This window comes from Mustela putorius, unplaced genomic scaffold (assembly GCF_011764305.1).
Source record: "Mustela putorius furo isolate JIRA1106 unplaced genomic scaffold, ASM1176430v1.1 tig00003845_pilon_pilon_pilon, whole genome shotgun sequence".
NCBI classification, from domain to species: domain Eukaryota; kingdom Metazoa; phylum Chordata; class Mammalia; order Carnivora; family Mustelidae; genus Mustela; species Mustela putorius.
In genome coordinates this window covers 1692169-1718043 of record NW_025421998.1, presented here as the reverse complement: position 1 = coordinate 1718043, position 25875 = coordinate 1692169, and the positions used below count along the sequence as shown (strand labels likewise).

General features: G+C 38.7%; 1 protein-coding gene across 2 annotated transcripts in view; it reads right to left on the bottom strand.

Moving 5' to 3' along the window:
- Window positions 1–25875, bottom strand: part of SUGCT (succinyl-CoA:glutarate-CoA transferase) — a 799797-nt gene that overhangs the window by 758686 nt on the left and 15236 nt on the right. For both annotated transcript variants that reach the window (XM_004739352.3, XM_045089530.1), the window contains exons 2-5: window positions 12341–12392; window positions 11096–11169; window positions 4346–4431; window positions 3810–3860 (exon numbers count right to left, since the gene is read on the bottom strand). In XM_004739352.3, the coding sequence (XP_004739409.1) occupies window positions 3810–3860; window positions 4346–4431; window positions 11096–11169; window positions 12341–12392 (263 nt within the window). The remainder of the gene's footprint in view (window positions 1–3809; window positions 3861–4345; window positions 4432–11095; window positions 11170–12340; window positions 12393–25875) is intronic.

The window sequence follows — 25875 nt, the reverse complement described above, 5'->3', positions numbered from 1 at the left end:
AAGCAGGCTCCCCGCTAGAGCAGAGATCTCGACGCGGGGCTTAACCCCAAGACCCTGAGATCATGATCTGAGCCGAAGGCAGAGGCTCAACCCACTGAGCCACCCAGGTGCCCCGAGCTACACATTTCTACTCATAAAGACGCACAGTAGTTTTTAAGCTTACCCAAGAACTGAGTATGTATGCATTCTAATATTTATAAAGAACTATCCCAAAAAAGTATATAGGGCAGAAATTTTTCTTTTCTCCATTTTATAAATATTTTAAAGATGTCTTAGCCACTTACTAGATATTGACTCTTAGTTGCTCTGTCATTCAACATAGTCTCTCCTCCTCTGTTTCAGGATATTCACCCATTTCAAGATCATGTGTGTTTTCTAAAGCTTCATCTAATCATTCATAAAAATTCTAACACAAGAGTGTTAAAATCTGGGGCGCCTGGGTGGCTCAGGCAGTTAAGCATCTACCTTCGGCTCAGGGCAGGGCCACGGGATCCTGGAATGGAGCCCTGCATTGGGCTTCCTGCTTAGCAAGGAGTCTGCTTCTCTCTCTCTCTCTCTCTCCCCCTCTGCTCCTCCCCACTGCTCATTCTCTCTCACTCTCTCTCTCTCAATTAAATAAATAAAATCTTTTTATAAAAAAAGGGGGATGCTAAAATCATAACATCAGAAAACTCCCTCTGAGTTACACTGCTCCCCACTCTAACTACAAGTGTTATGTCTGACAATTGCTTCAAAGGAGACCAACTATTTACTGGCATTTCCCAAATACAATAATCTACTAGGAAATAAAGTGAGAGGACTGGTTTCCAGTTTTACTGCTGATCACCTCTTCCTCATCTAAGTGCTCACCAATCACCTAAAACACGTATCCTAGAATCTGGCCCAGAAAAAAAAGCAAGCACAATTTTGCATGAGTTAGAGAAGCTACTACCTTTTTCTTTCTAAAACAGAAAAAAGAAAATCCTTCATCTAGCCAAAGAGTAAATAAGAACTAAAATTAAGTTGAAATACAGAGTATCTAATTCTGAGATCCCTTTGTTACATGTAATTTAAGAACACAGTGGAGATCAGAAATAGAAAGGAAAGTGATGATAATAATTTAACCACATTGCTAAAGAAATCATAAAGTAAATTTTTAAATGTTATATCGAAGAATATGCTTATTGGTAGGAAAAGTATTCTGAAAGATTTCAGGACAAAGTTTCCTATCATCCACTTTAAGATAGTTCACGAGGCATCTGGGTGACTCAGCTTAGTTCAGCGTTGGACTCTTCAGGTCATGATCTCAGAGTCATGATCAAGCCCCACACTGGGCTCCGTGCTCAGTGCAAAGTCTGCTTGAGATTCTCTCTCCCTCTTCCTCTGCCCCTCTCCCTGCTCACACTCTTTAAATAAATATATAAATAAATCTTAGAAAAATAAAATATATAAAATAGTTTAAAAATACACACACAAACACACATATAGGCATACATATGTAAATAAGCAAATACAGCAATATATTAACAACACTGCATCTAGGCATAGGGTTGAAGAAAGTTCATTATACTCTTCTTTCAGCTATTTTGTACGTCTGAATTTCTCATAAGAAAATAAAATCCAGGGCCACCTGGGTGGCTCAGAGGATTAAGCCTCTTCCTTCAGCTCAGATCATGGTCCCAAGGGTCCTGGGCTCAAGTCCCGCATTGGGCTCTCTGCTCAGCGGACAGCCTGATTCTCCCTCTCTCTGCCTGCTGCTCTGCCTACTTGTGATCTCTCTCTGTGTCAAATAAATAAATAAAATCTTTAAAAAAAAGAAAGAAAGAAAGAACAAAAGAAAGAAAAGAAAATCCATGACATTGCTCTTTGGAACATATCATGTGCACTCAATATGGATATTGTGACTGTCAACTAGTTAACATAGAGAATTATTTGAAATATAAATGATATGTCAGAAAGTTAACAAATCATATTGCTATGAAAATACTGGGATCTACATAGATTTTCTAAGCAGAATTTTGTTTTTTGCTCAAGCTGTTTCTAGTTAGCCTAGTAGACAAAGGAGTCATATTTTTGAAGCTCTCATGTATCCAGCTGATTGCTTTGTATGCTACTTTGGAACTGTTTCCATAAACTAAACTCAATATATTAGCAATCATAGCCACCATGGTCTGAATAAAGAGGTTGTTTTGCTACTCTTAAGCTAAAAGAGAAATCGATGCCAGAAAGCATAAAAAGACTAGGCAAAAAATAATTTTTTCCCTAGATATATAACATGCTAAAAGCTAAAAACATGGAACTAGCTAAAAGCAACAGACATCAATAACGTCCCCATATAATTTATTTAAGTTTAATATGACTTGAAATGTACTTTATTATCAATCAGACATGAAGAGAAATCAAGCTCATAATGAAAGTTAATTCAGGGGCACCTGGGCATCTGCCTTCAGCTCAAGTCATGATCCCGTGGTCGTGGGATCAAGCCCCGCATCAGGCTCCCTTCTTAGCGGGAAGCCTGCTTCTCCCTCCCCCCCCCCTTGCCTGTGTTCCCTCTCTCGCTGTTTCTATCTCTGTCAAATAAATTTAAAAATTTTTTAATTATAGGGGTGCCTCGGTGGCTCAGTCATTAGGCATTTGCCTTTGGCTCAGGTCATGATCCCAGGGTCCTGGGATCAAGCCCCACATCAGGTTCCTGGCTTGGTGGGAGGCCTGCTACTCCCTCTCCCACTCTCCCTGCTTCTGTTCCCTCTCTGTCAAATAAATAAATAAAATCCTTAAAAAAAATTTTTTTTAATTATTTTTAAAAAAAGAAAAAGAAAGTTAATTCAAGGTAGAATGTAAATGTAATTCAAAGTAGAATAGTAAAAGACTGGCAAGATCCCAGGACAGCGAGAAGGAAGTCCTGGAGATTTGTGTACTTTGGTCAGAATCATACATGCAGTCCTAAAATACTCAAAAGCACACTTACGCATTAGTAGCAAGAATTAGGAATTCCACCTATTGAGAAGCTCTAATGAAACTACAAAGTATTTGCTCAAACAAATCTGAAACCTTGACTACTTAGGATAAAATATCAGAATGCTCTGAAATAGAAGCAAAAAAGCAGGAACTGTGAACACTGAAGATGATACTGAGAGAACAGAAAGAGGAGAATAAAGGCAAGAACAATCTTAAGGCAAGAAAATCTTGAAAAAAAAAAAAACATCATCTACCTGAAGTCACATAAATTAGTAAGTAAAGAAAGAAGGATTAGAATCTCAGCAGTGGAGAACTAGGGTGCACCAAACCAGTACCCAATCCTGCCCCTCAAGCAAAGATGCTGAAATCAGCTCTGGACATATTAGCCATCGGAATAAAGGTTAGAAGAGCTTGGGCTCTCCAGTGATGGGACCCCCATCACCGGGTTCAAACCTCAGCTCTTCCCTTTACCAGCTCTGTCCTCTTTGGAGCATCCCCTGAGGCCATGAGACTCACTGCCCTCCCGTGAAAATGAGGATGCTGATACCAATTTACAAGTCAAATCCTGAGGATCTGAGGGAATAATATATGGAAAGTGTCCAAGCCTAAGAGTGATACAGAGTAGGCATTCGGTCAACAGTAGATAATATTATGACTGAAAACTTTCACAGGGTAGAGAAATATTATACAAAACATCTAAGAAATTAGAAAGCAAATTTCACTTACAATAAATGTAAAGTTAAATTCTTAAATGGCGTTTACAGGAAAATTAGTGATTGCCAATGAAATAAAGTTTTAAAACACTTCAACTCATGTTCAAATCCCCAGTTACAACCCAGGTGGTAAGATATCTTCCATAGAGCATACTGTACCTCTTTGATGATTTTCACCCCTTTTGGATCCTTGATATTTACAGCTATACTCTAAAAATTAAAATATATATATTAAAATAATATAAAGGTTTTCATATTACTGACAGTTCAATAAGGATAACTCATGAAGAAACATCTGAACTATCTTTACTGATTTTATTTGCAATGGCGATATATTAGGATGATAGCAAGGATTCTAGTAAAATTTTTTCAAATAATAATACCAAATGTTAGGCAATTAGCAATCTCTGAAAGAAGAAAATGTAAAGAATCAAATTATTTTTCTCTTCAATAAAATTATTCCATTATAAACCATTATAAATTCTCATGAAATAAGTTAGTAGAGAAGGAAAATTAGTAAAAAGCTCTCGTTTCTATTTTGTAACTAGTGAATGAATAAAATTTCACCTTCTTTTAAGTACTAATTATATATACAAGAAAAGGATAGAAACGAATGATAGAAAAGGATAGAAACAAAAGTTTTGTTATTACAAAAGAATTATATAAAAAAACAAAGAAAGAAAATATATTCTTACTTTTTTATTTCGATTAACACTGAGGAAATAAGTACTCTCTGTCCCCACAAAAGGTGGCCCCCAAATTCGTGTGTCATCACCAGCTCCTGAAAATAACAGTATGAGCTATTAATTTTTAACTCTTAAACATCATGAGACATCCAAACCAACATTCACCCATCATATACATTCACAGATGCCTTCACAAAATCACCTCATTTCAGGGGAATTAAGCAATCCACAGGGGCCATAAGAACTTGTTGCAACTCTCTAAACTCCACCTTATTCACTAAGTCCTACTGTATCATCTCTCACTAGAATCCACCCCTGAAAGTCAATATCCAGAAAGAAATATCCTTTTAGCAATCTTCAGATTTAATAAATGGCAAATTTAAAAGAAAAAAACCTACTTTCAGTTTTTGGCAAGCAAAAAGTAAAAATCTTTGGCAGTTTAGGTTAAAAAGTAAAAAGCTTTGGTAGTTTAGTTCAGCTCTTTCTGTGTTTCTTGGCATTAAATGTGCAAAGAAATGCTGAGTCTATGAAAGATTTTTGTTAAATAATTAAACCAGAATAATGGTAAGCGAGATTTTATAATAAAATGGCATCATAAATAAATAAATAAATCTTTAAGTTTCTGTGAAATCCCAAAAATAAACCCAAGCATACGTGGTCAGTTAATACATGACAAGGGAAACAAGAGCTCTTGATGAAGAAAAGACAGTCTTTTCAACAAATGGTTAGAGGATAATTGGATACTCACATGTAAAAGAATGAAACTGAACCCATAGCTTACACCTTTCATCACTCACAGAAATTAACTCAAAAGATCAAAGACGTAAACATAAGACCTAAAACCATAAAACCCCTAGAAGAAAACATAGGAACAAAGTTCCTTGAAATGGGCCTTGGTAATGATTCTTTTGGATTTGATACCAAAAGCACAAGCAATAAAATCAAAAATAAACAAGTGGAACTCCATCAAGCTGAAAAGCTTCTGCACAGCAAGGAAACCATCAACAAAGTGAAAAGACAACCTATAGAATGGGAAAAAATATTTGCAAACCATATAGCTGATAACAGATTAATATCCAAAACATACAGTTAACTCACATGACTCAAATAAAAACAAATAACCCAATCAAAAAATGGGCAAAGGACCCAAAGAGATATTTCTCCAAAGAAGACAGACAAAAGGCCATCAGGTACAGAAAAAGAAGCTTGACATCACTAGTCATTAGGGAAATGCAAATTAAAACCACAGTGATATAATCATCTCACACCTGTTAGAATGGCCATAAGCAAAAAGACAAGAGATAACAAATACTGTTGAGGATACAGAGAAAGGGGACACCCCTGCACTGCTGGTAGGAATGTAAGTTGGTACAGCCACTGTGGAAAACAGTATGAAGGATCCAGAAAAAGTAAAAAGAGAACTACAATATGATCCAGCAATTCCACTTCTAGGAATATAGCCAAACGAAACAAAAACACTAACTCAAAAAGATATGCAACCCTATGTTCATAGCAGCATTATTTACAATAGCCAAGTATGGAAACACCTGTGCCCATTGATGGATACATCCATCAATAAAGTTGTAGTATATATACACAATGGAATACTATTAAGCCATAAAAAATAAGGAAATCCTACCATTTGTGACAACATGGGTGGACTTTCAAAGCATTATGTTAAATGAGATAAGTCAGACAAAGACAAATATTGTATGATCTCACTTATATGTGGAATTTTTAAAAAAAACAAATGAACTCACAGAATAAGAGATCAGACTTGTGGTTACCAGAGGTGGAGGGTGCAGGTGGAGGGACCCAGAGGAAGGTGGTCAAAAGGTGTAACATATAACACTGCTATATGTTATATAGGAAATTTGTTGAGAAAGCAAATCCTAATAGATCTCATCATAAGAAGAATTTTTTTCCTTTTTTCTTTTCTTCTGTCTTTTCCTTTTATCATATCTCCATGAGAAGACAGATGTTAGCTGAACCTACTGTGGTAATAATGTGATAACGATGTACATAAATCAAACCATCATGCCACGTGCCTCAAACTTATACATGATGTATGTTGACTATTTCTCAATACAACTAGGAAAAACATTTGTGTTATAGCAACAAATCATGAGAGGCAAAATAAGTTACTGAACAGCAGATTCATTTAATTTCAAATAGTATTCTAGAATAAAGCTTTAGTCACCTAGGTCTTGCTTCAAAGGAGAAGTTTAAAACCATCAAAATACAGGGGTTTTTTTTCTGGACATCTACCTCAAGTCATGTTTGTGTTAGATTCTTTAACTATAGAGTTACAGAAAAATTTTCCTTGGCACAAAAAGCAACTGACTATGTAGACAGAACTCAGAAAATCCATTAATGCGTAAATGGCACAAAATAGTATCATTTAAGAATCTTATAATATAAGGCCTGATTAAATATTGGTATCAGAAACTAATCACTATGAGGGGCCTGGATGGCTCAGTCATTAAGAGTCTGCCTTTCACTCAGGTCATGATCCCAGAGTCCTGGGATGGACCCCAGCTTCGGGCTCCCTGCTTGGCGGGGAGCCTACTTCTCCCTCTCCCAGCCCCCTGCTTGTGTTTCTCTCTCGCTGAGTCTCTCTCTGTGTCAAATAAATAAATATATATATATATTTTTTTTTTTAAAAGAAACTAATCACTATATAAGTAATTACAATTAAAGACTGGCCCCCAAGAAGAGAATATTTGTGAATATGAGTTAGACTTGAAATTCTAATCTCATCTAAATAATATAATTAACCTATTAGCCCATTAGACTTTACCACTAAAACTGATCAAGAAAAGCAGACATAACCTTTTGGGGAAAAAAAAAAAAAAACAGAGGCCAAAGAATAGATTCATTTATTGAAAAATAATAATAACAACAACAACTTCCCAAGAGAAAAAACAGAACACAGGCCAGAGGAGAAAAGAAGCATTAGTTCCAGGGGTACCTGGGTGGCTCAGTCCATTAAGCATCTACCTTTGGCTCAGGTCATGATCCCTGGGTCCTGGGATCGAACCCCACGTCCTGTCAGACTCCCTGCTCAGCTAAGAGTCTGCTTCTCCCTCTCCCTTCCTACCCTCCCCAACTCGTGCACTCCCACTCTCTCTTTCTCTCTCTCTCTCTCAAATAAATAAATAAATAAAATCTGAACAAAAAAAGAAGACACATTATTTCTAACTGGAGATGAACCAATAACAAAACAAAGAAATCACGGTTAGCATCAAATGGAATAGCATGCTCAAAATAAAAGGGGAAAAAGTGAACTATAGGACCCCAGAAAGGCAATCTTCTAGGAATAAACCAGTAAGAGGCTTCATGGCAGGTGTGAATCTGGATCTTCAGGATCAGACAGGACCTCTTGGAGTAAAGAGAAAGTCCAGCCACTCTACTCTCCTGAAGCTTTCAATACACTAGTTTTCTTAAAATAAAGCAGCGTCAAGGGAGGGCTAAAATTAGGTAATTTCACATGTTTACATTCATCTTTCAAAATGGAAATAATGTCAGGAATCTTAATTGGAGGCCTACATAGTTTTCCTACCCAGGACTTTAGAGAGGATCAGTGGCCCCTGGAAAGAATCAGCATGGACAAGAAATAAAGGCTAAAGGACACCAACTGGGAAAACTGACAGTTGAAAGATGTTTTATTGGACCCACACAAAATTTAAAGTTTTTAATTAGCTGCCATGACTTCAAAGTCTGGAGACCTCATATAAAACTTCAGACTGCTTTTCTTAAAAGATATTTTGACACATTCAATCCATTCAGCAAAATATTTATTGAGCACCTACTACATCACAGACAGTGCTCCACAGCAGTGAACAAAGGACCGCATACACCTCTGCCCTCATACTCCTGCCTAAGGGCCACAAGCCACGAGTACCAGCAGCATCATTTGCTGCCTTCCCTAGTCCATTTTGCCCAGCTAAGTAACTAAGAAAGAAGAGAAAGAAAATCTATGGGCTCTTTGATTACAAATATAAGAATAGTCTAAGTCCCAAATCAGAAAGCTATAACCTGGGTGGCTCAGTCGGTTAAGTGTCTGCTTCAGCTCAGGTCGTGATCCCAGGGTCCCGGGACTGAGCTCTGCATCAGGCTCCCGGCTCAATGGGGACTCTGCTTCTCCCTCTCCCTCTGCCTCTCCCCCTGCTATGCTCGTTCTCTCTCAAATAAATAAATAATTTTTTTAAAAAAGGAAGGAGGGAAGGAAAGAAGGAAGCAAGCAAGCAAGCGGGAAGGAAGAACTAGAGGAGTGGCCTGAGAAAAGACTAATTCTCTCCTGAACTTTGAAAGTCCTGCCAAATTACTCTTCCTCAGATCTGTGTTAAATAACTATCTCAAAACCCAAAACAGTTAAACACATAATAGAAACATTAAAATGCGTCATGCAGGGGCACCTGAGTGGCTCAGTTATTAAGCAGCTGCCTTCAGCTCAGGTCATGATCCTGGGGTCCTGCTCAGTGGGAAGCCTTCTTCTTCCTCTCCCACTCCCCCTGCTTATGTTCACTCTCTCTCTCTCTCACTCTGTGTCAAATAAATAAATAAGATCTTTAAAAATAAATTAATTAATTAAATAAAATGCATCGTGCAGAAGGATTAAGGGAAAGAGACCAATCAGGAAAAAAAAAAAAATGAACAACAATCTACTACGAACAAAGCTCAATCCCAAGTGTATGACTATGGGATGTAAAGTCCTAGACAAAGGAAGGTACCCCCTACTGAAGAAGGGAAAACATACAAAGGAGAAATGAGGCCTACATAAAGAGGGAATAATGATCTCTAAAATGAATATAAACATAAACATTTAGATTAGTGCTCAACTGAAATAGCAAGAGAAAGTAGACCTGATGCTCCATCTAGGACGGGAAGACCCAATGGCTAAAATGAGAAAGTGCCATGGTATTGAATTTGCATAATAACATGGAAATCAAAGTTTTATGAAACTTGGAAAAGACAAAAAGGGTATTCAGCCAGAAAGCAAACATTATTCAGCATGCATCCCACAACAACCAAATGTGATGAACATCAATGACCAGGTAAATGAAGCTTTCGTTACATCTGGAAAGCAGGGTTCACCAGACTCTTTCACTACCCGGAGCCTGATAAACACAGGGTCAAATAAATCCAATATAATAATAACAGAGTATTCCCCATGCTGATCAGAGAATCTTCTGCTAATTGCTTTGTCCTCCTAAGAAATCTAATAAGCAGAAAGTTGAATCTTCTACACCATGTCTTCTACTTTATAGTGTTTAATCACTTCTGGGAAATTAATCAGGTGATGTAATTATAAACTAGTCTTTTATGAGTCTTGCAGATATACTATTCAAGGCTAGACCATTTTCACTAACTTGGTAATTCTGTTCCATATCCATAAGGATCCAATTTGAAGACTAAATAATAATGCTAAGTTTTGAAACCATCTAAAATGAGCTCCTTATAGGATGATATGGAGGACATGGAGAAGATGGACTCTGCTCTTTAAGTGCTTGTAGGAGAGAAGGAGCATACAATAATTTCTTTCAATAGTAAGTACTGAAATAACTTTCAATAAGAGCATGAGCTAAACACCCAAATACTAAGAAGGCACCAAATAAAAGTGAGAATTGTGTACACCGAATAGATTTATTTGGTGGACCAAGAGGAAAGGAAAAATGGGAAAGATGTGATGAAAAACAAACCCAAAGAACTGATCTCAGTTTCAGTGTTCCTCTCTCAAAATGCTTACAATTATAAAATGAGAAAATGTTTCTTTTATTAAAAACAGAAAAGAATGACTTATTTTGGAGTATCTGGGTTCCTTTTGGAAGGACGCTGATTCCTTTTCCTTTTCTCCTTCCTGTGTGTCCTGCGTCTACCGTTTTACCCTCCCCTCCTCTTGGCCTTCCCTCCATCCCCCAGCAAGGAAGGGTGGTCAGGCCAGCTCTAAAGTCAGTCTCAATGATAGGCTGGCGCGGGGCTAAGGAGAGCCAGACCAGGGTGAGTGCATGGATATTCCTGATCAGCTGTGTGACTTTGGACAAACTGCTTTATGTCTCTGTTTCTCTGTGTTTATAATCTCAGAATAATACAGGTTCAGCCCATAAGGTTGTAGCAGACATTAAATAACTTAATACAGGCCTCATGATAAGACCTGTGCCTGTCCCTGCAAGTGCTAGCATCACTGTCATGGTGACAGTGCATGGTGCATCTCCGTCTCTACAGGAGGCTTTCAGGTACGTGTGAAGGGCCTGGCTAAAGCCTTAAAACCTGGCACTTACAAAAAGTAAGAGGAGAGGCACCTTGGTGGCTCAGTCATGAAGCATCTGCCTTCGGCTCAGGTCATGATCCCAGGTCCTGGGATCAAGCCCCTCTCCCACTCCCCTCCCCCTGCTTGTGTTCCCTCTCTTGCTGTGTCTCTCTGTTAAATAAATAAAATATATTTTTTTTAATGAGTAAGAAGAAATCACTAATATAGGTTCAGAGGAAAGTAAGGAATGGAGAGGAAAAAAAATAATCATTTCATTTCAATTCTCCCGTCATCCCATAGACAGACACATAGTTATTTTTTTAAAAAACAGCTAAAAACTGTAGTACTCTGGGGCACCTGGCTGGCTCTGTTGGAAGAGCATGTGACTTCTGATCTCAGGGTTATGAGTTCAAGCCCCACGTTGGGTGTAGAGATTACTTAAAAATAAAATCTTTAAAAAAGAGAAACTTGTATTAGTTTCCATGTTTTAAAGAGAGCAATAGCTTTACCTGGTCTTTCCACTTTTATAACTTCTGCTCCAAGATCTCCTAAATTCATAGTAGCAAAAGGTCCCGCCAGTACTCTACAATATTAACAATGATAAATAATTACCACCTTGCAGATTTTTATATTAATTCTTAATAACTCATTAACATAGATAAACTCATATAATTATAGTAAGAATTAAAATTATTAAAACTGTTCAAAAATAGCAATTTGGCACTATGTATTAAGAGCTTTAAATGTATATTCCGAGGGCACGTGGGAGCTCAGTTTTAAGCATCTGCCTTTGGCTCAGGTCATGATCCCAGGGTCCTGAGATTGAGTCCCCCCCACTGGGCTCCCTGCTCGGTGGGAAGCCTGCTTCTCCCTCTCCCACTCTCCCTGCTTGTGTTCCTTCTCTCGCTGTGTCTCTATCAAATAAATAAATTAAAACTTTAAAAAGAAAAAAAAAAGTATATTCCCGCAGGGTGCCTGGGTGACGCAGTTAAGCATCTGCCTTCAGCTCAGGTCATGATATTAGGGTCATGAGCTCAGGGTCCTGGGATCGAGCCCCTCAGTGGGAAGTCTGCTTTTCCTCCTGCCCCATGCTTTCTCTCAAATAAATAAATAAAATCTTTCCAAAAAAGTATATTCCCATTGATTCAGTAATTCCACTTCCAGAATTCTATGCTAAGGAAGAAATCCTAAGATTTCCTGAGGCAAGGATTTATGAAAAAGGAAACCTAATTTGTAATTGTGAAATATTAGGGGAAGAGTAATTATATGACAACTATATAATAAAGTATCATCCCACATTTTTCTGGAATTTTGAATGACACAGAAAAACACTCAAAATATAACACTGTCTTTTAAATGTGGGCAAAACTGTAATTTCAAATTTTTTAAAGATTTTATTTATTATTTGAGAGAAAGAAAGCATGAGCAAGGGTAGGGGCAGAGGGAGAGGGAGAAGCAGCTGAGCAACTGAGCCAAAGGCAGATGTTTAACCAACTGAGCCACCCAGATGCCCCCAAAACTATACTTTCAATATGGTTCCAATTTTTGTTTTTAAAAATTATATATAAATATGCAGATTAGAAAAAATGCACAAATATACTTTTTGCTCTTAGAATTATGCAATAAAAAAATTTTCTTTTTTCTTTTCCTTTCTAAAACTTTGATAGTAAGCAATATAATTCAAAAAATAAATGTATTTTTTTTGAAAGAAGGGAAAACTTCAATCACCGAAACACAGATAAACCAATACAAACCTTGTTAGATCCAGAATTTTCACACCCTCCAAGGGCTTCATATTGTCAGTATCTGGCAAAACACAGAAAATATTTTAAGAGTACTGATTACTAATTTTCAGGAGGAAGAATGCAGAATTCTTCATATTGTGTTTTAAGTAATCTGTATCACTACCAAAAACATGTGTTTTCCTTCACAATATTTCTGCTTTCTATGTAACACAGAAACCTTGACCTGATTCAGTGAAGTCAACCTGTAAAAATTACAAGGGCTAATACACAGTTAATGAAGTCAGCAGCTACACTTAAGATAGTTTGTCTAATGAAAAATAAAAGTAGTGGGGGAGGAACATCCGGCTGAGCACAAAGGATTTTTAGGGTACTATGCTAATATGCTAATGAATCGTTGAGCACTACATCAAAAACTAATGACATGCTATATGTTGGCTAACTGAACATAACATATATAGATAGATAGAGAGAGAGTTACAGATATAGATATCTATATCTATATATATATGATGTAACAAACTGAAACAAACATACCACTCTGGTGGGAGGATACTGATAAGGGGGGATGTGTGAAGGCAAGGGACAGATGGGAATTCTCTGTACCTTCCTCCCAATTCTGCTGTAAACCTGAAACTGCTGTAAAAAATAATAATACTTAAAAAGTCTTTAAAAAATAAATAAATAGGGTGCCTGGGTGGCTCAGTGGGTTAAGCCGCTGCCTTCCGCTCAGGTCGTGATCTCAGGGTCCTGGGATCGAGTCCCGCATCGGGTTCTCTGCTCAGCGGGGAGCCTGCTTCCTCCTCTCTCTCTGCCTGCCTCTGCCTGCTTATGATCTCTGTCTGTCAAATAAATAAATAAAATCTTTAATAAAAAAATAATAATAAATAAAATATAAATAAATAATGAACTACACAACAAAAAAGGAACAACAAAGACCTCCACATACCTGTTCCACATTAAGACAGGGAGACAATATGATTTTTTTTAAAGTTTATTAAACAATTTAATAAACAAAATTTATTAAACAATCAAATGTGTATGTCCTTTTTCTCTTTACCCACCAGCTATAAAAATAAGTAGATAGGTCAACAATCATATCACTAATTCACTGAAAACATTTAACATCAACATTAAATCACAACGTTAAATTCTTGCCAAGTGGTTTACAAAGTTTATATCATAATGACTGATACCAAGCTGAATTATTGGGAGAAAATGATGAACTACTGGTTCAGTACATTTTTAAATCAGACTATTTTTTAGAGCAGTTTTAGATTTGGGCAGTACAACTGAGCAGAAAGTACCAAGAATTCCCATGTACCTCTTTTCCCATGAATGCACAACCTCCCCCACTTTGAACATCCCTCACCAGAGAGACACATTTGCTACAGCTGATGAAGATACACTGAAGGGTCCCTATCACTTAATTTACAGTTCACTCTTGGTCTCGTACGTTTTATGGACTTAGAAGAACACGTAGTGGAATGTACCAAACATTATTATATACAGATTCATTTCACTGCCCTAAAAGCCCTCTGTGCTCTGATTACTCATCCATTCCTCCCCTCAAAACTCCAGAACCCAATCTTTTTACTGTATCCACAATTTGCCTTTTCCAGAACATGATATAGCTGGAATCATACAGTAGGCAGCCTTTTCAGATTTGCTTCTTTATGTGTTTAAGTTTCCTCTATGGCTCAGCAGATCATTTCTTTTCAGTGCTGAATAATACTCCGTTACCTTGATACACCAGTTTATTTATCCATCCACCTACTAAAGGACACCTTCATTGTTTTCAAGATTTGACTGTTATGAAGTAAGCTGCTAAAATGTTGTGTACACATTTCTGTGTGGACTTAAGTTTTCAACCCATTTGGTTAACTATCAAGGAATATTGATTACTGAATAGTATGATGAGAGTATGTTTAGTTTTCCACTCCTTCTTCCAAAGGAGCTGTACCATGTTGCATTCCCACCAGCAATGAATGAGAATTCCTTAGTCCAATACATTTTTTAAAAAATCTCAATGCAGCTCCATCACCAGTGGAAGTAACAGGAGTCACACATTTATACATACACCATTACAGTCTTGAGAAGTATCACAGTGGCACAGTAATTCTTAGCTAGGAGGGTCCCCAGGCCACACTGCTCTAGGAAGAAATAAGCAAAGGGCATTTTGTCCGTGAAACCAGTCAATGTATTCTTTTACAATAAAAAAATGCTATCACAGCAGTAGGAAATATATGAAGTCTATGTGACTGGTGCATTATTTTCTTGGAAACACACTTATGTAGAAAACTAAATTATATGCAGAGGATAAACTGATGAGCAGAGGATCAGAAAAAGGGAAGTAACTACAACAATGTTCAATGTGGTAACCATGAGTCACCTTTCCAGATATCCACACACTTGTACATTCTCCTTCCATGCTGACTCTGAGTTTGGACAACCGCCTTGCTTTAAGCCAAGGGAACATTACATAGTAGGACTTGACTTTTGGGAACACCTCCACCTTCAGATGAAAAAGCGGAGGACAAAAGAACAAATGGAGAGAGGCTTAGCCATCCCAGTCTGTAGCTGTCCCAGGTGAGGTCCAGACTTGTGGGTGAAGCCATCTTAAAACACTCAGATCCGGGGGGGCGCCTGGGTGGCTCAGTGGGTTAAAGCCTCTGCCTTTGGCTCAAGTCATGATCTCAGGGTCCTGGGATCGAGATCCACATTGGGCTCTCTGCTCTTCGGGGAGCCTGCTACCTCTTCTCTCTCTGCCTACCTCTTTGCCTGCCTGTGATCTCTATCTGTTAAATAAATAAATAAAATCTTAAAAAAAAAAAAAAAACCACTCAGATCCAGGCAGGTGAGTTCAGGTGAGTCTAGCAGGACACTCACAGAACTCTGAGAAAAAATAAGCCACTGTTGTTCTAAGCCATTCAGTTTTGAAGTAGAAGTAGAGCAATAGATAAACAGATACGATGGCTGTTGTAGAGCAATAGATAAACAGATACAATGGCTATGGCTGTTGTAGAGCTGTTGTAGAGCAATAGATAAACAGATACAATGGCTATGGCAGAGCAATCCTTTCAAAATAAAACATATGTCATGCCCCTGCTTGAAATCCTCTAATGGCTTCTTACCAAACTTAGAATGAAACTCAGCATCTTCCCAAAGCCCACGGATGCTGCTTGCTCTGGCCCTCTGTTACCTCTCTGGCCATGACCCCATCCCTCCCGCCCAGGCTTCCCCAGCTACATTAGCCTTCTTGCAGTCCCTTGAACAAACTGAGCCTATTTCTGTTTCAGGGCCTATGGCAGAAACAGAGCTGGACCACCAAGATTCCCCTTCAGAGAAAGGAATTTCTGCCCAACCTATAAGAAAGAAGCATGGTCAACTTACAGCTCCAGCATTGGTTTCCTCAAGGTCCACCTTTCCTCACTCAGGTGAGAACACTCTGTTCTCAGGACAGTCCCTGGTCCAATGACTGAGCAAAGTTGGGCAGAAAGGCCTGTTCGTTTCCTCCACCCCCTGCAGCTGTCCTTGGTGTACTGAATTTGACAGGTGCACATGAGTCTGAGGGCCAATCCTATTTCTTTCCTTTCCCTTTCACGGGTGTTACTCCCCAATAAATCCTCTGTCCTTCCGACTCTGTCTCCACATCTGCTTTCTGGAGAATCCGAGATGTGACAGGACCTTTGCACCTGCTATTCTCTAGTCCTGGAACTCTTTTCCTCCACACATTGGCATGTTTTGCTTACTTCACTCAAATTTCTGCTCAAACACCGCACTCTCAGAGAAATCTTGCCTGATCATCCAATCTCAAACAGCACCCCTCTGGATCTCAGTATGCTTTAGTTTTCTTTATAACACCTACCATGACTTCACATTACCTGATATGTTTATTTATTGTACTGTCTTTTCCACTAGAACGTAACCTCAATGAAGGCCGGACTTGTCTGTCTTGTATCTCCTGCCAGAATAGTGGCTGGCATACAGTAGGCACTCTCTAAGAATTAGCTGAAAGGTCACACGGGGAAGCGATGAGAGAGGGAGGAAGAACTCATATACTTAATAATTCATATGATCATTGCAATGGACTGAATGTGTCCCCCCAAAACTCGTAAGTTGAAATACTAGCCCCCGAAGTTAAAATATTAGGAAGTGGGACCTTTAAGTGTGGAACCATCATGAGTGGAATTAGTACCCTTAAATGAGCCCCAAAGAAATTCCTTGCACCCCTTCCGCCATGTGAGGACAGAGCAGGGAGTAAGCAGCCCCCAACCCGGAAGAGAACTGCACCAGAATCCAACCATGCTAGCCCTCTGATCTCACATTTCTAGCCTCCAGAACCATAAGAAACAAATTTCTATTGTATATAAGTCTGTGATATTCTATTATAGCAGCCCAAACTTACTAAAATCATTGAAAGAGACCAGAATCTTCAAAGTCAGATAGCTGATTTTTTTTCTAACCTGGAGAGAGCTTGAGTACAGTGGGAAAAGACACAGTTAGGGACACCTGAGTGGCTCAGTTGGTTAAGCATCCAACTTTTGATTTCGGCTCACGTCATGATCTCAGGGTGGTGAGATCGAGCCCCACATCAGGCTCTGTGCTCAGTGGGAAGTAGGCTTGAGATTCTCTCTCTGCCCCTCCCCCTACTCTTGTGTTCTCTCTCTCTAAAATAAATAAGTAAATATTAAAAAAAAAAAAAAGAAACAGTTAAAGACATAGTGAAAATGCTCTGCCAAAGAACTCTCAGTGGGCATCTGAAGATATAGGTAAGTAGCTGGAATAGAAAGGAAAATAAGACAGAAAGAGGAAGCTGACGAAAAATGATAGAAGAAAAACTACCTAGGAAAAACTTCTATTAACAAGACAGCTCAAAGACCTTTTTTTAATATATTACAAGAGTTAGCATTAGATTTTACATTATATGTGGTACCTAAACAAAATTACCAAGTTCGTTCAGTAAAGTCTAGCACAAACCCAAATACCTTATGTGAGTGGTTCTTGGGAAGATTTTTTTAAAAAGGGTGAGTTGGAGCTGTGGCAGAGTGAGTAGAATAGGTACACTAAGTAGGACAAGAGTAAAAGCTCCCATTAAACAACCTTTGTCCCTACTATGTGCTAATCATTCTATGAAGATACAGCATGAGAGGCATCATACCCCTTCCTCCTATTTCATGATCTACCAGGGAAAACCAGAAGATACAATTACTATTATGATTAAGAGTATCACCCTAGGGGCGCCTGGGTGGCTCAGTGGGTTAAGCCGCTGCCTTTGGCTCAGGTCATGATCTCAGGGTCCTGGGATCCAGCCCCGCATTGGACTCTCTGCTTAGCAGGGAGCCTGCTTCCTCCTCTCTCTCTGCCTGCCTCTCTGCCTACTTGTGATCTCTCTCTGTCAAATAAATAAATAAAATCTTTAAAAAAAAAAAAAAAGTATCACCCTAGGTTCAAATTGTTACTCTATTTAGTACTTATGACCTTGTTCTACCTTGATTTCCCTATTTGTAAAACTGGGAAAATACTGGGGCCTATCTCACAAGGATACTAAAAAATTGAATGAAACCTTGCCTTACAAGCATTTAGCCATGGTGCTCAATAAATGTCAGCTCGTGTCAGTATTATTTCTACCTTCTCCCCAAACTTGTCTTGTGTTTCTTGAATCAGTAAATGGCACTCCTACCCACTTGGTTACCCAAGCCAAAAACCCAAACAAAATTCTTCAACCCTCTCTCTTTTTGCACCCCTTAAATTTAATAAAGAACTCATTGCAGTCTTTCTCAAAAATATCTCTTGGCTCGCTTCTCTTCTCTCATTCCCACTGCCACCATTGTAGCTCACGTAACGATCAACTCTCTCTTGAGTTGCTCTAAAAACCTACTAATTCTTCTGCCAGGCTTCAATCTTTACTCTCTTCAAAACAATATCCATAGGGGCACCTGGGTAGCTCAGTTGGTTAAGCATAAAACTCTTGATCTCAGCTCAGGTCTTGATCTCAGGGCCATGAGTTCAAACCCCTTGCTGGACTCACACTGGGCGTGGAGCCTACATTAAAAAGAGAAGAGAAAGGGTGCCTGGGTGGCTCAGTGGGTTAAAGCCTCTGCCTTCAGCTCAGGTCATGATCCCTGGGTCCTGGGATCGAGCCCTGCATCGGGCTCTCTTCAGCAGGGAACCTGCTTTCCTTCCTCTCTCTCTCTGCCTGCCTCTCTGCCTAATTGTGATCTCTGTCTGTCAAATAAGGAAATAAAAAATCTTGTGAAAAAAGAGAGGAGAGGAGAGGAGGCACAGAAGAGAAAGAAGAGAACAAAAGAAAGAAAAGGAAAAGAAAAGGCACCCTCTATAATGCTGCCAGAATTATTTTTCAAAATGCAAATTGGCCCAATCTTTTCAACCATATCAGTTTCTCATTCCTCTCTTCCTTATCTCAGTTAATGGCATCATCAACTGCTCTAAGATAGAATTTAGAACGTTCCCAGGCATGTCTTCTTCTTCACTCCCCACATTCAATCAGCCATCAATTTTCTGTTAAATCTGCTTGATTCTTCCCCAGTTCCCTGGTACTGCCTCTGCTCAGGCCTTCATCATTTCTTGTCCCAACTGTCTGCAAAAGCATCTTAACCTATTTCTGCTTAACTCTGTCCCCACCAATCCATTCTCAACACTGCTTCCAGAGTAATCTTCCAAAATGAAGAACCCATTATGCCACTTTCTTGTTCATTCACACATTCACTCATGGTCCTTTCCCTCATGAATCTTACAGTCTATTTTCCTCCTAAAACTGCAAACGAGACCATTGTTCATGATTTCACCCCTGTCCACCTTTTCAATTTCAATCTGCAAAAAAAGAAATGTCTTACCAGTCATACTTCTTTCAAATCGCTCACATTTCCAGGCTGCTGTATGTGCTCTTTCCTCTGACTCTAATAATCCTTTGCCCTGTCTCACCTACACAAGTCCTTCCATCTTTCCTAAGTCAACATCCTTAGAAGGCATCCCTGCTCGACAGCATCCTGAGCAAGGCTCTGTCAATAGCACTCTTCTGAATTGACTTACTAGTCAGTCTTAACTAGATGATAAAGTCTTGAGAAAAGTGACTTTCATTCTGTGTTTCCAATATCAAACACTAGCATCTGAAATGTAGTAAAAACTCAATAAATATTTATGGAGGGAAAGACAGGACAGAATGGAAGAAAAAAATGTCCTCACATTTTGCAATGTATTACATTGTAATATTGTAATATATACAATGTATACATACATTGTATACAATATATAATATACATATACAATATACATATATAATATACAATAAAATGTATTACAATGTAACACATTTTACAATGTATTAATAGACTGTCATAATGGAACACTGTAAAAATATTATGTAGGCCCACTGCAGCAATGATAAGTAGGGTTTCTTGGTGCCCATGATGGATGCCGCAGTGTTTTATAACCTAATCCCAGAAGCGACATATTATCACTTCTGCCACATGCGATTAGTCACACAGGCCAACTGGTGCAGAGTTAGGGAGTGTTCACACAAGGTGGTATGAGGAAAAAAGGATCATTACAGCCATCTTGGAAACTGGGCAATGCACTCAAAGTGGTTTTAGTTTGTATTTCCACGATGACAAGTGATGTTGAACACATTTTCATCTGTTTATTTGCCATTGTCATGTCTTTTTTCTACTAAACATCTACTTGAAACTTTTGTCTGTTTTTGATTCAGTTCCCTTAATGAGAGTACACACCATGACTTCAAGAACCCTTACCATCCTTGCCACTTAACACACTGCAACATAAATATCAAGCTTTTGGAGAGGGCTGTCTGTTTTGTCCCCTACAAAATTAAATTGCCTAACTTCAAATTCATTGCTACCCAACAACAATCTCTTCCCAAAACAGCTACTGCAAATCCTCTCCATTCGCTAAGCCTCTAAATCCCTTTCTTCTCTAGCTTTCATGTCAAATGAGCTTACTGGAAAATTATTCTTTGGGGAAGAATTTTATCAACCCAAGAGAAAATAACGGAAAATACTGATAGTAGTCATTCATACATAAGAGTCCAGCCATATTATCCTGTATTGAAATTAGTCAGTCAAGAAGCCTTACTTTAGTGTGCTAGCCCTGCCATAACAAAATACCATAAATTAAGGGCCTTAAACAACAGAAATTATTTTGTCACAGTTCTAGAGTCTAAAAGTCCAAGATCAAGATATTAGGAAGTTGATTTTCTCCTGAAGCCTCTTTCCTTCATTTGCTGATTACTACCTCCTTGCTGCCTCTTCACTTGGTCATCCCTCTGCGGAGTACATCCCTGATATCTCTCCTAACCTCTTCCTATAAAGGCAACAAGTTATGGGCACCTGGGTGGCTCAGTTGGTTAAGCATCTGCCTTCAGCTCGGGTCATGATCCTGGAGCCACAGGACTGAGACCTGCATCAGGCTCCCAGTTCAGTAGGGAGTGGGCTTCCCTCTGAACTTCCCTCCTCTTCTGCTTTCTCTCTCTCACTCACTCTTGCTCAAATAAATAAATAAAATCTTTAAAAATATATGTTTAAAAAAGAAAGACACTAATCAGCAAAGGCCCACCAGAATGGCCTCATTTTAACCTAAATTATCTCTTTAAGAAGCCTACCTCCAAAAATAGTCACATTCTGAGGATCAAGGGGTTAGGACTTTAACATATGCATTTGAGGGGACACAATTCAGCCCATAATAAAGTTCTACCCATGCATGCAGTTTCCAAACAGTTCTTTTAATATCCATCTCTTATCATGTAGAACAGCCAAAAATCAGCAAAATATAGGGAAAACTGTATCAAGAAAGAGACAAAAGCAAACATGAAAAAGAAACTGAGAGAAAACAGATATATGGCAGGTAAAAGAACTTTTTTTTAAAAACTACCATTATGATTCCATCAACATGACATTTTGGAAAAGGCAAAAGATAAAGATAGGAAACAGGTAAGAGCTGGGAGAAACTGGGGATGAAGAGAGGGAATGACTCAAATTTTGAGGGGGAAGGAAAGTGTTCTGTGCCTTAATTATGGTGATGGTTACATGACTCTATACATTTGTCCAAACTCAAGGAACTATATACCAAAAAGAATTTTAATGTATGCAAATTTTACCTCCATAAAAAATTATCAACATTATCAGAAATATGAAGAACTTGCACCAATAAAACAAAAAAAGATACTTGTAAATAATATTTAGACAATAAAAATATGATCTTAGAACTTTAGAAAAAGATACAAGAATGAAAATTTAAGAGAAAGGTAGAAAAATAAAAATAAGATGGGGCACCTGGGTGGCTCATTTGGTTAAGCAGCAGACTCTTGATTTGGCTCAGGTCATGATCTTAGAGTCCTGGGATTGAGTCCTGCTTCAGGCTCCACGCTCAGTAGTGAGTCTGTTTGAGGACTCTCTGCCTCTCTCTCTCTCTCTCTCTCTGTGTCCATTTCCCCACTCACTCTTCCTCTCTCTCTCAAATAAATAAATCTTAAAAAAAAAAAAAAGATAATCACCCAGACAGAACAAAAAGAAAGAATAAAAGTGAAAAACAGAGAAGAAGGAGGAAAAATAAAGGATCAGTCCAGGAATTCTGATAATACAGGCTGCTCAAAGAGTTAACAGCAAAAACAGAAAAGACAACATTAATAAAAAAATAATTCAGAAAATGTTCACAGATTTGAAGGGTATGAATTTCCAGATTGAAAAGGCCCTCTGCAAGCCCTGCACAGATTTTTAAAAGGCACACGCCACTTTGAAAAGATATATGCACCCCCTATATTTACTGCATTATTATAATAGCCAAGCTATGGAAGCAGCCCCAGTGTCCATCAATAGGTAAATAGATAAAGAAGACATGATGTGTACACACACACACACACACACACACACAGGAATATTACTCTGCCTTGAAAAAAGATGCAATCATGCCTTTTGCAACAACATGGATAAACCTACAGGCTATTATGCCAAGTGAAATAAGTCAGACAGAAAGATAAATCATGTAAGATGTCACCCACAGGTGAAATCTAAAAAACAAAACAAATGAATAAACAAACCAAAAGCAGAACCAGACCTATAAATACAAACTGATGGTTGCCAGAGGGGAGAGGGTTGCCAGAGGGCAAATGGGTAAAGGGGAGTTGGAGATAGAGGCTTCCAGTTACAGAATGAATAAGTCATGGGAATTAAAGGCACAGCCTAGGGAATGTAGTCAGTGATACTATAATAGCATTGCCTGGTGACAGACTTGTGACGAATATAACATCAATGTACAGATTTGTCAAATCATTGTATTGTATACCTGAAACTAATGCAACATTCTATATCAACTACACTAAAATTCCAAAAATTAACTAATTTGGGACGCCTGGGTGGCTCAATGGGTTGGGCCTCTTCCTTCGGCTCAGGTCAAGATCTTAGGATCCTGAGATCGAGTCCCACATCAGGCTCTCTGCTCAACAGGGAGCCTACTTCCCCCCTCTCCCTGCCTGCCTCTCTGCCTACTTGTGATCTCTCTCTCTGTGTCAAATAAATAACTAAAACCTTTGAAAAAATTAACTAATTTAATTAAATTAATAAAAATAAAGACACACACCAAGAATGAATAATTCATGGGAATGAAAGGTACAGCATAGGAAATATAGTAAATGGTGTTGTAATAGCATTGTATGATGACAGACAGTAGCTACAGTTGTGAATATAGCATAATACATAGAGTTGTCACACCATGATATTATTCACCTGAAACTAATGTAACATTGTTTCAACTATACTTCAAAAGAAAAATTTAAAAATAACAAAGTGCTAAAACTTTTCAATTTAAGAATCTAGAACATTAAGATTTTTTTTTCTCTGCCAAAAGAAGATCTGAAAACTTTCTAGGGAGAAAAAAGCATATAGAAAAGACTGGCTAGCAGAATGTCATTGAACTTCTCAACAGTACTGAAAACTAAAACATTAAAATGGAACAAAAACCTTAAAACTCTGAGAGGAAAATTTTTCTTTTAAATCTAAACCCAAGGGCGCCTGGGTGGCTCAGTGGGTTAAGCCGCTGCCTTCGGCTCAGGTCATGATCTCAGGGTCCTGGGATCGAGTCCCGCATCGGGCTCTCTGCTCAGCAGAGAGCCTGCTTCCTCCTCTCTCTCTCTGCCTACTTGTGATTTCTCTCTGTCAAATAAATAAATAAAAAATCTTAAAAAAAAAAAAATACTCACTGAAAAAAAAATAAATAAATAAATAAATCTAAACCCAATCAAGCCATGAGTCTTGTGTGAGGGTAGAAAAAGAATATATTTAAACAAATTTTCAAAAACTTTGCCTTCCTATCCTTTCTTGGGAAAATGATTTCTAGAGGATATGCTCCACCAAAAATACAATAAGAAATAAGATATGGTGTCAGAAAATGTAGGATCTTAAAGATGAAAGGAATCCTCATGATGATAGTAAAGAAAATACTAACACAATAGCTGAAATATTTACACTTATGGTACAGTTGGGAATGAATTCAGGAAAGATATTGAGAAAGTAAATAAAGAAGCCAGACAAATATTAACAGAAGGGAAAAACAAAAAAGTGTGTGGGGCAGCAATGTAATCAAAAAATCCTAACAATTTAAGTACTGAACTGGTCTAGCAAAATTTACCATTTGGTAAGATGGAAAGTGTATGTGTAATCGTTGGAAGACAGTAAGACAAAGCTAGTCTTTATCACTACAGATAACGCCTAAAAACAAAATCAAGAAGTAGCATCATGGGTGCCTGGGTGGCTCAGTGGGTTAAGCCGCTGCCTTCGGCTCAGGTCATGATCTCAGGGTCCTGGGATGGAGTCCCCCATCGGGCTCTCTGCTCAGCAGGGAGCCTGCTTCCTCCTCTCTCTCTCTGCCTACTTGTAATCTCTCTCTGTCAAATAAATAAATTAAATATTTTTAAAAAAAGTAGCATCATAATCACCTTTATTAGAGATCTGGAGGTAAAAAAAGAAACAGCTGAGAGAACTGAAATTTGTTATCTCTGGAAAAAGGAAAGGGGCAGAAAGACATAAGAGGCTACTGTTTTTCATAATTAACTTTACATTTCTGAAGTACACGTAAAACCTTGATTTTCAAAAAATTAAAAAACAAGTAAGTTATGTTAAACTGATGAGCAACAGGTGAAGAGTCATTTTTGCTGTGATGCCCCCTGCAGTGTTTTGACAAACACGGTCACTCTGAAGCCTTCCCTGACTCATTATTCATACACGCAGCTGCAGCTTCAAAGGGGAATCACAGTCCATTCTCATTACTCGCAGATTCTATATTAGAGAATCCAACTACTCGCTAACTCCAAGATCAATACTGCAGGGCTTCTGCACTCATTGCAGGACAGGAACAGAAAGCAGAAAATTTTCAGCCACTTGATGTACATGTTCCCATCTGAAGTCAAAGTGGGCAACGCACTGGCCTTCTTGATTCAGGTCTCAAGTGTCCTTTATGTGGTTTATTTAGTATCATATTTTCACATTTCTGTGCTTGTTTTGGTGATCCCGCCAGTTAAATTGGCCCCCAAGGGGCGTGTGGATGGCTCAGTCAGTTAAGCGTCTGCCTTCAGCTCAGGTCTTGATCCCAGGGTCCTGGGATTGAGTCCTGCACTGGTTCCTTGCTCAGTGGAGAGCCTGCTTCTCCCTCTGTCCCCACACTGCTCAGGCTTTGTCTCGCTCGCTCAAATAAATAAATAAAATCTTAAAAAAAAAAAAATGGTCCCCAAGAGAGTGGTGGAAGTGCTTGCTATCTGGTGTTTTTAAGTGCAAGAAGACTATAATAAGCTTTTTTTTTTTTAAGATTTTATTTATTTATTTGTCAGAGAGAGAGAGATCACAAGCATGGAGAGTGGAAGAAGGAGAAGCAGGCTCCTGTTGAGCAGGTAGCCTGATACACGACTTGATCTCAGGGCCCCAAGATCATGACCCGAGCTGAAGGCAGCCACCCAGGTAACCCCCCCCCATTTTTTAAGATTTTATTTATTCATTTGCGGAGAGAGAGACAAGAGAGAGCATAAGCTGGTGGAGGGCCAGAGAGAAAGGGAGAAACAGACTCCCTGCTGAGCAGGGAGCCCAACACAGGGGCTCGATCCCAAGACCCCAGGATCATGACCTGAGCTGAAGGCAGATGCTTAACTGACTGAGCCACCCAGGTGCCCCATGGAGAAAATATGTTAGTTGAGCTTTGTTCAAGCATGACTATAACTATAGAAATTATAATGCTATGCACCAAGTTCAAAGTTAATGAAACATCAATATATATTAAATAAGGTGAGTTTAAACAAAAACACACACACTTAACAACATTATGTGTATTTATCAGTGGTCAAAAGTGTGTGACCAGGGGCGCCTGGGTGGCTCAGTGGGCTAAAGCCTCTGCCTTTGGCTCAGATCATGATCCCAGGGTCCTGAGATCGAGCCCCACATCGGGCTCTCTGCTCGGCAGGGACCCTGCTTTCTCCTCTCTCTCTCTCTGCCTGCCTCTCTGCCTACTTCTGATTTCTGTTTGTCAAATGA